This window comes from Mesoplodon mirus, assembly GCF_964341445.2.
Source record: "Mesoplodon mirus genome assembly, chromosome: 17".
Lineage (NCBI taxonomy): Eukaryota > Metazoa > Chordata > Mammalia > Artiodactyla > Ziphiidae > Mesoplodon > Mesoplodon mirus.
The window spans coordinates 21,405,693-21,420,188 of record NC_138993.1 but is presented as its reverse complement, the minus strand read 5'-3'; the positions used below and the strand labels follow the sequence as shown (position 1 = coordinate 21,420,188).

The 14,496-nt window shown below is 38.1% G+C and overlaps 1 protein-coding gene across 1 annotated transcript in view; it reads left to right on the top strand.

Moving 5' to 3' along the window:
- GTF2F2 (general transcription factor IIF subunit 2) overlaps positions 1–14,496 on the top strand; it is a 147,822-nt gene that overhangs the window by 117,176 nt on the left and 16,150 nt on the right. The window contains exon 6 of the mRNA XM_082602444.1: positions 826–925. Within this exon, the coding sequence (XP_082458570.1) occupies positions 826–925 (100 nt within the window). The remainder of the gene's footprint in view (positions 1–825; positions 926–14,496) is intronic.

The following is a 14,496-nucleotide window of genomic DNA, read 5'->3' as shown; positions in this document are numbered from 1 at the left end:
TTTTGTCCTTTAAAAAATAGTCACTTTGATTAAAAAAAAATAGTCATTTTGAAAGCTACACCATTTTCCCCCTTAAAACATTTTTTAGATTTACTGTGCTCATATACCAAAGAATTAATTTTTAAAATAAGAAGTAAATCATTGAATGTGAGTCACTGGGTATGGTAATATTTAGTCCAAAACAAAATCTCCTCTGATTGCTATTTGAATATATATATTTATAATATGCTATACCTAGTGTCATAGGTTTATTTTATGGCTCTTTTTCCAAAAGTGATATTTTTAATTATATTTTAATTTAGATGGATGGAGTCCTACAGTTGGACAACCAATGCTGTCCAATAGAAATTTCTGTGATGATGGAAATGTTATTTATATGCATTGTCCAGTAAAGCAGCTACTAGCCACTAGATCCTGAGTGCTGATGTGTCATCTTTTTATCATATTTTTATCTCATCAAATGAATAGAAGTTTTGGATTAATACCTTGATTAGTTTTAGACCATATAACTTAAGATAATTCATTTTTACATGCAAATTATTTTCCAGAAATTTAAAGCTGATTAGCTTCTTTGTTTTAAAACTTAAAGTTTGACTGTAAAGTATAGGTTTAGAAGGAAGTTGTAGAATTAAATGACATGGTTTGTATGTTTAGCTTATGGTCTGGTTTCTACATTATTTTCATATTCAGTGTGTTTTTGAAGTATTAAGACTGATGTATCTTCTTTATATATTAAGTATTAGTCTTGAAGAATTACAGGAATAACTCTTCAGGTTTCACTCCAGTAAACAAGTAAGTTTGTTAATAATGCCTTCTGTTTTTCAGATTACAAATAGAAGAATCTTCCAAACCTGTAAGGCTATCACAGCAACTAGACAAAGTTGTGACAACCAATTACAAACCTGTTGCTAATCATCAATACAATGTAAGTCTTCATGTCTTTCTTCACTCTGTTCTGTCTTTAATATCACAGACTCTTAGGTTTTGAAAGCACCTCAGTAGTCACATACCTTGCTGTCAGGCGCTTGAGTTATCCAGACTTAGTGAGGAAGATAACAGTTTGCCAAGCATAGAAAAGATGTTCACTGTGTATCCTAAATCATACGATGAGAAGAAGGCAACCACTCTTCAAATGACTCCTGAAAAGTTTTTCAAAGAAATAAAACTCTTCATTTTTCAATGTTTCCAATGTTTTAGTGTCCTTAATAAATACTAGTTTTGCTGTTTTTTCTCAATACCTTTATAACTGAGAGTTTTTAATGTTTTGACAAAAAAATGTAAAGGTCATGAAACAATGATCATTTTCCCCATTGATTATTAAGATTGCTTTGCGTAGTTTCAGCTTTTATGGGCATTTTTACGGCCTCGCACTACCATTCAAAGCAAGGACTGCCTCTGTGTGTGTGTGTATTTAAACCTTTTTTTACTGAAGTATATCATATCTACTCTATTTGTTATATATACACACACACACACAGTGTGTATTTCCTGTGTGTATAACAATAGTATACACACATGTATATATATTATGTGTACTTTGTGCCAGGCACTGTTCTTACTACTGTAACTACTGCTACTATCCTTATTTTACAGATGAAATAACTGAGGCACAGAGAGGTTAGCTTACTTGAGGTCCACAGCCAGTAATTAGCCAGTCCAGGTGTTGAATCAGATAGTCTGTTTTAAGAGCCTTACTTTTTTTTTTTTAATTGAAGTATACGTGATTTATAATATTGCATTAGTTTCAGGTGTCCAGCAAAGTGATGCAGTTACGCACATTGTAGGTTATTACAAGATACTGAATATAGTTCCCTGTGCTAGACTGTAGGTCCTTGCTGGGTGTCTGTTTTATACATAGTAGTGTGTATCTGTCAATCCCATACTCCTGATTTATCCCTCCCCCTACTTCCTCTTTGGTGACCATAAGTTTGTTTTCTGTGTCTGTGAGTAGGAGCCTTACTCTTAATGAACCACTGTGCTGTGTTGTTGCACATCATTAGCAGTGCTAAAAGGGCCAAGGGTTCTGGGTCTTGAAGTACCTGCAGTATCAGGAGAAATGTGATGATTTTCTGAAAATAAAAGGAAGCCTAAGTTAAGTCAAGTAGCAATTAAGAGTTGATAACCTGTGTCCTACTTTGTTGCTTAAGATTCCCCTTGATACTGAGTTTAGGAAGACATAAACACTCTTTAAGACTGGCCTTAAGTTCCAGGCTTATTCAGTGACGCAGATAGTATCTGCCAAACCACTGCTTTATGATACTTGAATTTCTTTCAGTTATTTTATGTGAAAGGTAGCAAATGCAAGTGCCTCCAGGACGAAGCAGGCATCTCTCTGGGTGGGATGCTGAAATTTAAGAAGGTAAATGGTAGAGACTGATGAACTGGAGTGTATGTGCCCCTTCTAAAGACATTCAGATGTTAAAAATTGCTACACTGTGTGGATTTAGTCAAGCAAGTCACAATTCAGCTGCGTCCATGCGGGCTTCCGTTTTATAGCCTCTGGTTATGTGTCAGGGGAAAAGTAAACTAAAAGAGAGGATAGGCAAGCTAAGTGCGGACAAACAAGATAATCCAAGAGGTATTTTTATGATGTCTGTTGATTGAGACAAGTAAGTAGAAGTCTCCTTCTTTGTCCTCTTCTATTCTAGTCTTTTCTACTCTTAGATGGGAATACATACAACCTTCTGGAGCCAAGTGGAAATAGAGAAATAACATAGGATAGGTCTTACTTGTCTTTGCCTCTCTTCTTCATTAATATGCTTCTCCTGTAGCCCCTGACTATGCTTTTTTCTCCACTTATGGGTCAGGCTTCTGTATACCCGTTTCTACTCTTGTGTAAGTTTTTATTGCAGTGAGGACAAGAAAGACCACACCTTCCATAGGCTATAAAAAGATATAGCCTTTCTGGAGAGAAGTTTGGTAATTTGTGTCAGAAGCACTATAAAAGGATACATCCTTTGATCTAGCAGTCTTGTATCTAAGAATTTATCATAGTAAGACAAGTGGCCAAAGATGTATAGGCAGTAGTGTTTCTCCCTATTGCTTAAGATAGGAAAAGGTCAGAAACACTTGTCCCAAAATAAGGATTAGTTCAGTACTTTAAGTTGTTATTTTTTGATGGTAGGCTCTAGAGTGATTTTATCCTAATTTTCCTCTTTATGAAATCTTTTTTGAATTGTTGGAATTGTCACAGTGAGCACGTATTGTCTGAATTGTTACAGTGGGCAGTAAAACTTTTCTGTTGGGATGGGAAAGGGAAGAAAACTAGGGAAGAGTGTTAGTACTTAGCCATGACAATGTCCTACCACAGTTATCTAAGATTTGTCTTCTGTCAACAAAAATAATATTTTCTTAATGCGTGCTTTGTGCCTGAGATATCTACTCTAGGTGAACCAAATAGATAAAATTCCTGTCTTCACGGAGCTACCACTTCTTTCAATTTCTCTGGTCATGCCTTTCAGACCCAGTTGGGGTATAATCTATATTTCCTTTGACCTAGTGAGTCCACATTTGTATATTATAATTGTTTTTTCTTAAATTCCATTATAAGGGTCACTCTTGTTATACTACCACATACCATCATTTCTGAGGCAAAAGGAAAATCTCTCTGAGGTCAGTCAAAGCTGGCACCTTTGCTAGTATTAAAGCTCTGACCTCTATCTAATTCATATACAGAGTGACATTGGCACTATCTACCTGTCAGGTATAGAAGATACATTTCAAATGTCATTTTTAGAATGTTTTTCATTGCTTTCTTTCTACTGCTAAAATAAATACAAATATATTGTATATTCTAAACCACTCATTAGGATATAAAGCTATCACATCTCAAGAGGGAGGGGATATGGGGACAAGTGTATGCATATGGCTGATTCGCTTTGTTGTGCAACAGAAACTAACATGGTATTGTGAAGCAATTATACTCCAATACAGATCTATTTAAAAAAAATTTTTAAAAAGCTATCACATCCACTTTAAAGACTCTTTTTAACATTAAGTGACATTTCAGTTCATGGTAACAGCCTTTGTTAAGGTTGTCATAGTGTGAATGAGTCGTTAATATTAATGTAATTACAGTGATGAGTCATATAGTAATCTTTGATTAACAAAGATTGACTGTAACTTACCACATTATGTTATTTGAATGTTTAGTGAATTTTTTCCATGGGAGTGTATCAAAATGGGTGAAGGCACCTGCATAGCTTTTAAAAGGATATTCAGTATTATAATGCCAACTGTAAGAAGAGTATAAAACTTTTGTTATTGTTGTCAGGAACATTATTTTTAAGTGATTGAGAAACATCAATGTGGTTCATTCAACAAGAATGACTTAGAGGTTATGTAATCAAGATGTTCAATTTTATTTATTTATTTTAAAAAAATTTTTAATTAATTAATTTATTTTTGGCTGCGTTGGGTCTTTGTTGCTGCACGCGGGCTTCCTCTAGTTGTGGTGAGCGGGGGCTACTCTTCATTGCGATGCATGGGCTTCTCATTGCAGTGGCTTCTCTTGTTGCAGAAGACGGGCTCTAGGTGCGCGGGCTTCAGTAGTTGTGGCACGCAGACTCAGTAGTTGTGGTGCACGGGCTTAGTTGCTCCATGGCATGTGGGATCTTCCCAGACCAGGGCTCGAACCTGTGTCCCCGGCATTGGTAGGTGGATTCTTAACCACTGCGCCACCAGGAAAAGTACTAAGATATTCAGTTTTTTGTGGTTTTTTTAAACATCTTTATTGGAGTATAATTGCATTACAATGGTGTGTTAGTTTCTGCTTTATACCAGAGTGAATCAGCTATACATATACATATATCCCCATATCTCCTCCCTCTTGCGTCTCCCTCCCACCTTCCCAATCCCACCCCTCTAGGTGGTCACAAAGCACTGAGCTGATCTCCCTGTGCTATGCGGCTGCTTCCCACTAGCTATCTGTTTTACATTTGGTAGTGTATATATGTCCATGCCACTCTCTCACTTCGTCCCAGCTTACCCTTCCCCCTCCCCGTGTCTTCAAGTCCCTTCTCTACGTCTGCGTCTTTATTCCTGTCCTGCCCCTAGGTTCTTCAGAACCTTTGTTTTTTTAAGATTCTGTATATATGTGTTAGCATATGGTATTTGTTTTTCTCTTTCTGACTTACTTCACTCTGTATGACAGACTCTAGGTCCATCCACCTCAGTACAAATAACTCAATTTCGTTTCTTCTTATGGCTGGATAGTATTCCATTGTATATATGTGCCACATCTTCTTTATCCATTCATCTGTCGATGGACACTTAGGTTGCTTCCATGTCCTGGCTATTGTAAATAGAGCTGCAGTGAACATTGTGGTACATGACTTTTTTTGAATTATGGTTTTCTCAGAATATATCTATTTAGGTCTTCTGCCCATTTTTGGATTGGGTTGTTTGTTTTTTTGACACTGAGCTGCATGAGCTGCTTATAAATTTTGGAGATTAATCCTTTGTCATTTGCTTCATTTGCAAATATTTTTTCACATTCTGAGGGTTGTCTTTTCATCTTGTTTTTGGTTTCCTTTGCTGTGCAAAAGCTTTTTTTTTTTTTTTTTTTTTGCGGTACGTGGGCCTCTCACTGTTGTGGCCTCTCCCGTTGCGGAGCACAGGCTCCGGATGCACAGGCCCAGCGGCCATGGCTCACGGGCCTAGCCGCTCCGCGGCATGTGGGATCCTCCCGGACCGGGGCACGAACCCGTGTCCCCTGCATCGGCAGGCGGACTATGAACCACTGCGCCACCAGGGAAGCCCCTGTGCAAAAGCTTTTAAATTTCATTAGGTCCCATTTGTTATTTTTGTTTTTATTTCCATTTCTCTAGGAGGTGGGTCAAAAAGGATCTTGCTGTGATTTATGTCAAAGAGTGTTCTGCCTGTGTTTTCCTCTAAGAGTTTTATAGTGTCTGGCCTTCCATTTAGGTCTTTAATCCATTTTGAGTTTATTTTTGTGTATGGTGCTGGGGAGTGTTCTAATTTCATTCTTTTACATATAGCTGTCCAGTTTTCCCAGCACCATTTATTGAAGAGGCTGTCTTTTCTCCATTGTATATTCTTGTCTCCTTTATCAAAGATAAGGTGACCGTTGGTGTGTGGGTTTATCTCTGGGCTTTCTATCCTATTCTGTTGATGTATATTTCTGTTTTTGTGCCAGTACCATACTGTCTTGATTACTGTAGCTTTGTAGTATAGTCTGAAGTCTGGAAGCCTGATTCCTCCAGCTCTGTTTTTCTTTCTCAAGATTGCTTTGGCTATTCGAGGTCTTTTGGGTTTCCATACAAATTGTGAAATTTTTTGTTCTACTTCTGTGAAAAAATGCCATTGGTAGTTTGATAGGGATTGCATTGAATCTGTAGATTGCTCTGGGTAGTATAGTCATTTTCACAATGTTGTTTCTTCCAATCCAAGAGCATGGTATATCTGTCTCCATCTGTTTGTATCATCTTTAATTTCTTTCGTCAGTGTCTTACAGTTTTCTGCATACAGGTCTTTTGTCTCCTTAGGTGTGTTTATGATGTTCAGTTTTAAATTCAATATGAGGTTGAAATGTTCTCAAACTTTTGCCAGGTGGTGCTATATAAACATGAAGCCCAGTATTTCATTTTAACAGTTGAGGTTTTTTAATGCAATTTTCAGGATAGAAATAAGGGGGGAAATTTTTGTACAAAAAATTTTAAAGGGGGTGGAAATGGCATATGTATTTGTAAAAGAATATCCGTACATACATTTGATCAGAAAGAAACCACTTTGCATTTACCCCCAGAAACATTTTCACTCACCTATGACACCTAGGTAAATTTACATTTGGTATATATGATCATCTCCAAATACTTGAATTCCTACTTTGTACATAGAGCTTTTCTAAGCATTAAATTCAAATTTATCTCTTTGGTTCACAAACTATCTGGGATACGATACCTACCATTCTTGTCATTCAGAAAGCATTTTGGGAGCCAAAAAGAATTACATTAGTAGCATTATCTCTTAGAATAGTCCTTCCTTGAAAGCTTGGCCATGAAAACTCACCCTTTACTAGGATGTGACCTGTCAGGTTTCTCCCTTCGTGGCCTTTCCTCTGCCTTATTAGATCATCATTAAGTTTCTGAAACTTTTTCCAGGGAAAGTCTTTTGAAACACTAATGTTATGAGAATCTCCTTGAAAAAAACAGTTGTGTAAAAAGAATTGTGTGTTAAAAGAACTTGTAGATTCTGATTATATCCTTCCCCTTCAATATTGACACTGCATTTAATATACTAAAGTTGGGAACCTCTAGGAATTTGTTTAATCCTGCATTTTGTAAACATTGAACATCACATTCCCCATCCCTCATCCTTTCATGTAGCAAAAACAAACTGTGAAAAATAATGGCTGTCAAAATAGGATTTACAAGAGGGCCCATTGGGGGAGGGGGTGATTTTGGAACTTATATTTTTCTTGGTTTTTACCTAATAAAGGAAAGAAATTGAGCTCTAAAAATATTTACAATGTGGATTGACCTTGGTACCTTTATGCAGTCCCTGTGCTAATCAGTCATTTTTCATTAGAAGAGTAGAAGTGGTACAACACAAGGACTTCCCTGGCGGTCCAGTGGTTAAGACTCCAAGCTTCCATTGCAGGGGACACAGTTTCGATCCCTGATCGGGGAACTAAGATCCCGCATGCCACATGGTGTGGCCAAAAAGAAAGAACGAAAGAAAGAAAGAACGAAAGAACGAAAGAAAGAAAGAAAGGAAGGAAGGAAGGAAGGAAGGAAGGAAGGAAGGAAGGAAGGAAGGAAGAAAAGAAAGAAAGAAAGAAAGAAAGAAAGAAAGAAAGAAAGAAAGAAAGAAAGAAAGAAATAGTACAACACAGAGGGGTTGGCATTGGTGCTTTCAGCGCCTCACGCTTTTGTTTTCAGCATTTTAGGTTTGGTGCTAAATTTAAGGATTTACAGATTATAGTATCTATTATTAACTAAATTCAATCCCAAAAAGTGAATAAATGGCTTAAAAAGATTCCAACAAAGAAACTGTAGATTAAAGATAATACTAATGAAGCAAATATATATCAACATGAAAGTGGCAAAACTGACACTTCTCTTCTAAAACGATCTCTTGGAATTCCCTGGTGGTCCACTGGTTAAGACTCGGTACTTTCACTGCTGTGCACCCAAGGTTCGATCCCAGGTCGGGGAACTAAGATCCCGTGAGCGGTGTGGCACGGCCAAAAAAAAAAAATCTCTTTGATCGGTAACTTTGTGAGGTAGAAACAGTGATGACGTGATCAAATCTGACAAGAACTTGGCCCTCCCGAAAAGGAAATTATCATTCTAAATATGGCTTGTGATCCCGTCTTTAATGATGATTCAGTTAGTGTCTATCATGGAAACAGAAACAACTCCAGATATTTCAAGCCGAAAGGGACTTAAAGTAGGAAACTGGTTACAAATGGTTTACAGAATGGAATAACAAAAATGGAAGGGCTGAGGTTACCAGAGATGAGGAAGCTGCCACTTCCAGAGGTGCTTCCACAGCACAAGAGAAGAAAACCGCCCTTCCTCCTGCTTCCTTCTTCCATTGGCAGAGCCCCAGCTGAGAACAGGCTGGCAGGGGGGTCTCGGAAGTGTGGCCTACAGTCCCCTGCTGTCGCCACCACCGCCACCAAGGCTGGGAGCTGAAGGCTTATTGGAAATAATTTGACATAGTGACCCTTGACCTTTGTGTTATACCGTAAGGTGTATTAGCTGTTGCTGGTTCAAAGCCATCACAGTTTGCAATTCATTTAAAGACTAAGCATCCAGAACATGAAGACGGATCCACTGTATTTTGAGAGCAAAACAAAAAAAAGTGTTTTGTAATTTTGACAAATTAAATTAAAACTTATTCCTAAAATGTTTTTATTTCATCTCTCTAAATTTTTCTTGTATGCTTTATAAAGATAACTGTGCATATTAATACAGAAGTACATTTTTTAATAATTTACAAATAGATATTCATATAGTTCATGCTTTACATTTTTTACTGATTGGGAATTCCCCGGTGGTCCAGTGGGTAGGACTCAGCGCTTTCACTGCTGAGGGCCTGGCTTCCGTTCCTGGTCAGGGAGCTAAGATCCCGCAAGCTGCGTGGCAAGGGAAAAAAAATATTTTTTTTACTGATAGAGTTGTATAATCAAAATACAGAGTCGGCTGATGTGTAAGATTCCTTTCAACTCCCTTCATCCCTGATTGCAAAGAAGGGTGCTTGTGTATGTGTGTTCTGGTTGACGTGTGGACATCATCATCCAGCCTGTGTAAATGTCACAGTATTCTTATATGCAGTCTCCATCGTATGACCTTTCTCATAAGGAATCCCTTTTCTCATAAGGATTTGTGTCTTCTGTTGTCTAGACAGTGGTTCTCAATGCTGGCTGTACACTAGAATCACCTGGGAAGCTTTTAAAAAGAAAAATACCTCCAGAGATTGATTGTATTGATCTACTGTGGAGAACAACTCTCTTAAATTTTTAAGTTCCCTAGGTAATTCTAGCATTCCGCCACTGATCCACAGTTATAGGCATTTTTTATAGCTCTGTCTGCCATCTCCTGTTGGGGTAGGGAGCAAAAATGATGCCCGGGGGAGACCAGGAAGTCTCTTTCCACTAAACCTAAGGCTTTTAAAAAGGTTTAGTATCTTCTCGTCTCTGTTATCATCAATCCCCCTCTGTGCCCCACCCACCCCAGCTTGAAAAAAGATTTCTCTTCCCCTTTTTTTTCCTGGCAAGAGCTCTTAGTCTGCAAATGATAGAGAATTGGAAAAATTGAACTAGAAAACTACTGTTGGAGGTAATAGAACTATTACATAAAATCTTGAAGTAAACCCCCAGGAACTTAAAAAGAAAATTTATTTTATGCATACTCTGTTTCCTTCTGTGTGGCAACCAACTGTGTTAGTCTTCAGAGCTAGGGTTGTTGGCAGTGGGGGGGCGGTTTGGCTTGGCTTTTTGTTTTGTTTTCAGGTATCTGTATAAATTTGGAATTTTGCTGATTAAAATGGATGCCTGCAGGACTGTATCTAAAGGCCTTTCGGCAGTATTTGCCTACTGTAGTATATAGTGTAGTGTAAGGATACATGCTTCTTTCATTTGAATTTGCACACCAAGGACTGATCAACTCTAAAGAACTAATTTCCTCCCAAGAGATAACAACACACTAAGCAGAAACAGGAGCATTGGGAGGGAGGGAGTCTTTCATAAGGATTTAAAATGCAAACCATGATATTCAAGGCTGTCATGCTCACTTTAAAAGTTAAAATAAAAGCCTCCACAAAGACTGCCTTGACAAAGCAATCAAAGTATTTCTGCAAACAACAATCTAGAAATTTACAGACATCTGTATTATAATGTTTTAATTGGCAGTGGGTGGCATTTATAATCTTAGTCAGTGATTATTGTTTCAATAATGATGGTTGAACAGCTCTATACCACATCCACGATGGATTTTCAACATTTGGTGGCGTTTTAGTCTTGAATAATTTGTTTTTTATTTTGAAAGTAAAATTGTATATGATGGATTTTTTGGATTGTAAACATTTGTAACTGGAGATTAAATTTCATGTTCTTTCTGAATTGACATTTATTTCTATGCAGCTGGTTACACTGTAGTCTGTGGTCATTGGGGGCAGATATAAGATCAGTAATTAAAATTCATATAATATAAAAGCTATTTCTAGTCCAGTACCTCTCCTACCGATATTTTGTAGTAGCTGCTAAGAAGTTAGAAATGACTGCTTTGAGTGTCATTTCCTTATAATGCCAGTACAAAACAAAATGCCCAAAGGGAAAAGAGCTAAAATGAGAAGAAATAGCATTACCTCAAAACAGTAGTCTTCTCCTAAACAGACTAGTTCATATCATTTGTAGCTTATTTGTAGAGTTAATTTTATTTGTAGTACAAAGTTGTAAGTGCAATATTAAGATTGCCATTTCTACACAGTTTGGCTTAAAAAAGAAAAGTTACCTCAGGGATCTTAGTTTTGTCCTGAGTATAACAGTTATTAATAACTAAATGATCATGGAAGTAATTTCAGTCCCTTTTTATAATTACACATATATTGGAACTACCTGATACCACAGAGCAGAATTTGGGTTATGAGCCTATCTTGGACATTATCAAAAAAAGATTTAAATAATGCTGTACTGCAGAAATTTTGTTTTAAAACAATCTTTTCTGTAGGTTATCCTATAGTACAGGCCCTGAGGGCATTAAAGAGATATATGTCTGGGTTTTCAGATTACACTTCTAAGTGTTTTTTTTTCTTTTGCAAATATTTGATTGATTGATTGAAGTATGGTTGATTTACAATGTTGTGTTAGTTTCAGGTGCGCTTTTCAGTGTTTTTATTTCACTAGTCAAAAGTAAAGTTAGGCTGCACTGTCCCCTGGGTTATTGAGCCATTCATAGACATGGTTAACACAGAAAGACAAGCATACAAGTCTAGTCTGTTTTCTCTGCAATTTAAAGAAGGAAAGCAGCAATGTTAAATGCAGTGTTTTGAGATTGAAACATGTAAACCAAGAATTAAAAAGAAATTTCTGTGTAGAATTGGTACTTTTCTCACTACTCATTAACATTACAAATCACAACCTAATCTGACTCTTAATCTTATCCTCAGTATTTTTTTTAATATCTATTTGTTTATATTATTATTTGGCGGGTCTTAGTTGTGGCACGCAGGATTTTTCGTTGCAGCACACAGGCTTCTCTCTACTTGTGGCGCGAGGGCTCCAGAGCACGTGGGCTCAGTAATTGCGGTGCATGGGCTTAGTTGCCCCGAGGCATGTGGGATCTTAGTTCCCCGACCAGGGATCGAACTGGCGTACCCTGTGTTGCAAGACGGATACTTAACCACTGGATCACCAGGGAAGTCCCTTATTTGAAGTTTCTTTCTAATTTATTCTAAATTATTTTCTTCAGTCCTTTTGGGTCTGACATATGGCTTTAGGGTTGGGACAACTTGATAACAAACACTTAAGTTTTTCTCTCCACTGCCAGCTAGAATGTATGCCCTCTCTGAACTGGGCCATCTTGCTTTACCAGCACGTTTCTTTACTTGAAAACATTTTTCTTGTTCATCTTCCTAGCTTCTCGAGTCTTTTTTTTTTTTTTTATTCCGGTACGCGGGCCCCTCACTGTTGTGGCCTCTCCCGTTGTGGAGCACAGGCTCCAGACACGCAGGCTCAGCGGCCATGGCTCACGGGCCCAGCCGCTCCACGGCATGTGGGATCTTCCCGGACCTGGGCACGAACCCGTGTCCCCTGCATCAGCAGGCGGACTCTCAACCACTGCGCCACCAGGGAAGCCCTCGAGTCATTTTACACAAGGAAGAGATGGCTAAAGGTGGAAGCTGAATATACCATAACTTCTGTTTCCTATTTCCTTAATTTAATTTTTTCCATCTTCTTTCAGCATAAATTAAAACTGGGACAGAAGAGAAGACAGAATATCATACAACTGTAGCTCCATACTGAGAGTACAAAAGCCTAGCACTGGTCTTTTGCTAGGTCCCCACTTCTTTGTCTTGTTTTTCTTGAGGACCAATGGCCTTTCCCTAAATGAGATCCCACATCCCACTCAAGCCTGCGGGAAGGGAATAGGCTTTCCCCACTCCTCCTTAGTCTGATTCTATCTCCCTCTATTTTCTAGGTACCAAGTTAAGTTTCTCTTATCCCTCACTTGGTCAGAGTAAAGGGCTCTAACATCTTCATCCCGTGGTCCAGACTTTCATACTCTTTTACCAGGCCCTCCTTTCTACACTGTCCATCACAGTGGACAAAGCAAACCCTTTCAAATACAGTGCAACTGTGGAAGGAAATGTCAGGATGCAAACTAAGTACAAATGTAAACAGGGGGAAATAATGACATATTTGAGACCTTGGTCAGCAAAGCAAGGCTTAAAGATTAATCCCTTAAGGCATTCCATGATCTCATTCTTCTTTTTAATCCAATGACTGTTTGGATTTGTGGGTTTTGTCCTGGTCTGTCATGATTTCTTTCTCCATCATACAGCCACTGTCTTAGTTCTTTCTATCCTTCTTTTGACCCGAGAGAAAGAAAATTCTTCCTTGAGTGGCCCTCAGGTAGATCTCTGTTGGTCCTGGCTATCTCTGCAGCCTCCTTCCTCTCAGAATTGGGGCAGAATCTGTAATTCTGCCTTCTTCCTTAAGTGCATTTTTTTTTTCATCTGTTCTTCCATCTTCCTCAAATCGAGAAGGCGTGGATTTCCCCCTTGGTCATGGGTTTCTCTGGTCTCTCCCCTCTCCAGTCTTGCTTCTAACTCTTCTAGTCACTCTGCTCTTTAACAATTCCTTTGTAGCTGCCCACAGTTGTTTTCTTTCAGGCTGTTTCCACCCAGAAAATCTTGAGACTAGCTAGATTTCATTCCTCCCCAACAATACAGTCTGTGCCATGCATTTGCGCTTTTTTTCAGCATCATGATCTTGTTCTAGGTAGCTCTGTGCTCTCTATTACTACATTACTACTATTACTACATTTAAAATGCTCATGGCCCTGTCTATACATTTTAATACACAAGCCCTAAGAAAGGGATACCTTTTGAAAGAGAGTGTCTTATTTGCCCCATATTTTGGTGCAATACCAAGCACCTAATCTATGCTTAATCTGTTGAGGAGATGAATGGATTTTGAGTTTTACTCCCAAGATGTACATATCATAAAAATTAAGACATTCAATTTAGTCCTTTCTCCTTGTATAGCTCCTAATTTTATCTCATTGAAAGACAGATACTTGTTGTCAGAGTTACTTCTTGCCTCTAATTTGAAAGTCTCTGATACATTTTTAGTCTTGACATCAGTAGAAATTAGACTTTATCTTTTTACATCTCTATTGTTAAAATCCAGAGAATAAGCCTAACTCTATGAAGCTGGAATTTGTGCCTAATTTAGTTGTACATTTTGAAACGTATTTCACTGTCTTTGAAGCTAGTCTCTAGATTATAGAGATGCACAGAAGATTGTTCTCTTGGCAGCTTTCAGCCCCCCTGCTGATGCTGTATTTACCAGGTGGGCTGCTGCAGTTTATATACATGTCCTATAACAAATAGTTCCTGAGGCTTTATCAAAATAAAGTTTTTCTTTAAAAAAAAGTTAAAAGCTTAATCAACTGATGTGAATGCAAGTAAGTTGCACGTTTTCAATAAAAAGGTAATTTTTTTTACAAATGCACACGTCTCTGGACGGTAACACTAGGAGAGAGTTTATACGCTCTCTTCGTGTCACTGCTTACTTCATTTTACAGAAGAAGCAAGTTCAAAGAGGTCACAGAGTTGGGAGGAGAAAAGGCCTCCTGTCACCTCCCATGTGCTTTCCTTTTTACCAGTGTTTCCCAAACTTTTCATCCCTAGAGAACCTGTTCTGTGATCTGCCTGCCCCTCAACCCTCTTCCTGCCCCAAAAAACTCCCATTTTGAAAGATGTTACCTACCAAACTGCCTGTAGCAGATAAACTATTTTACTGAA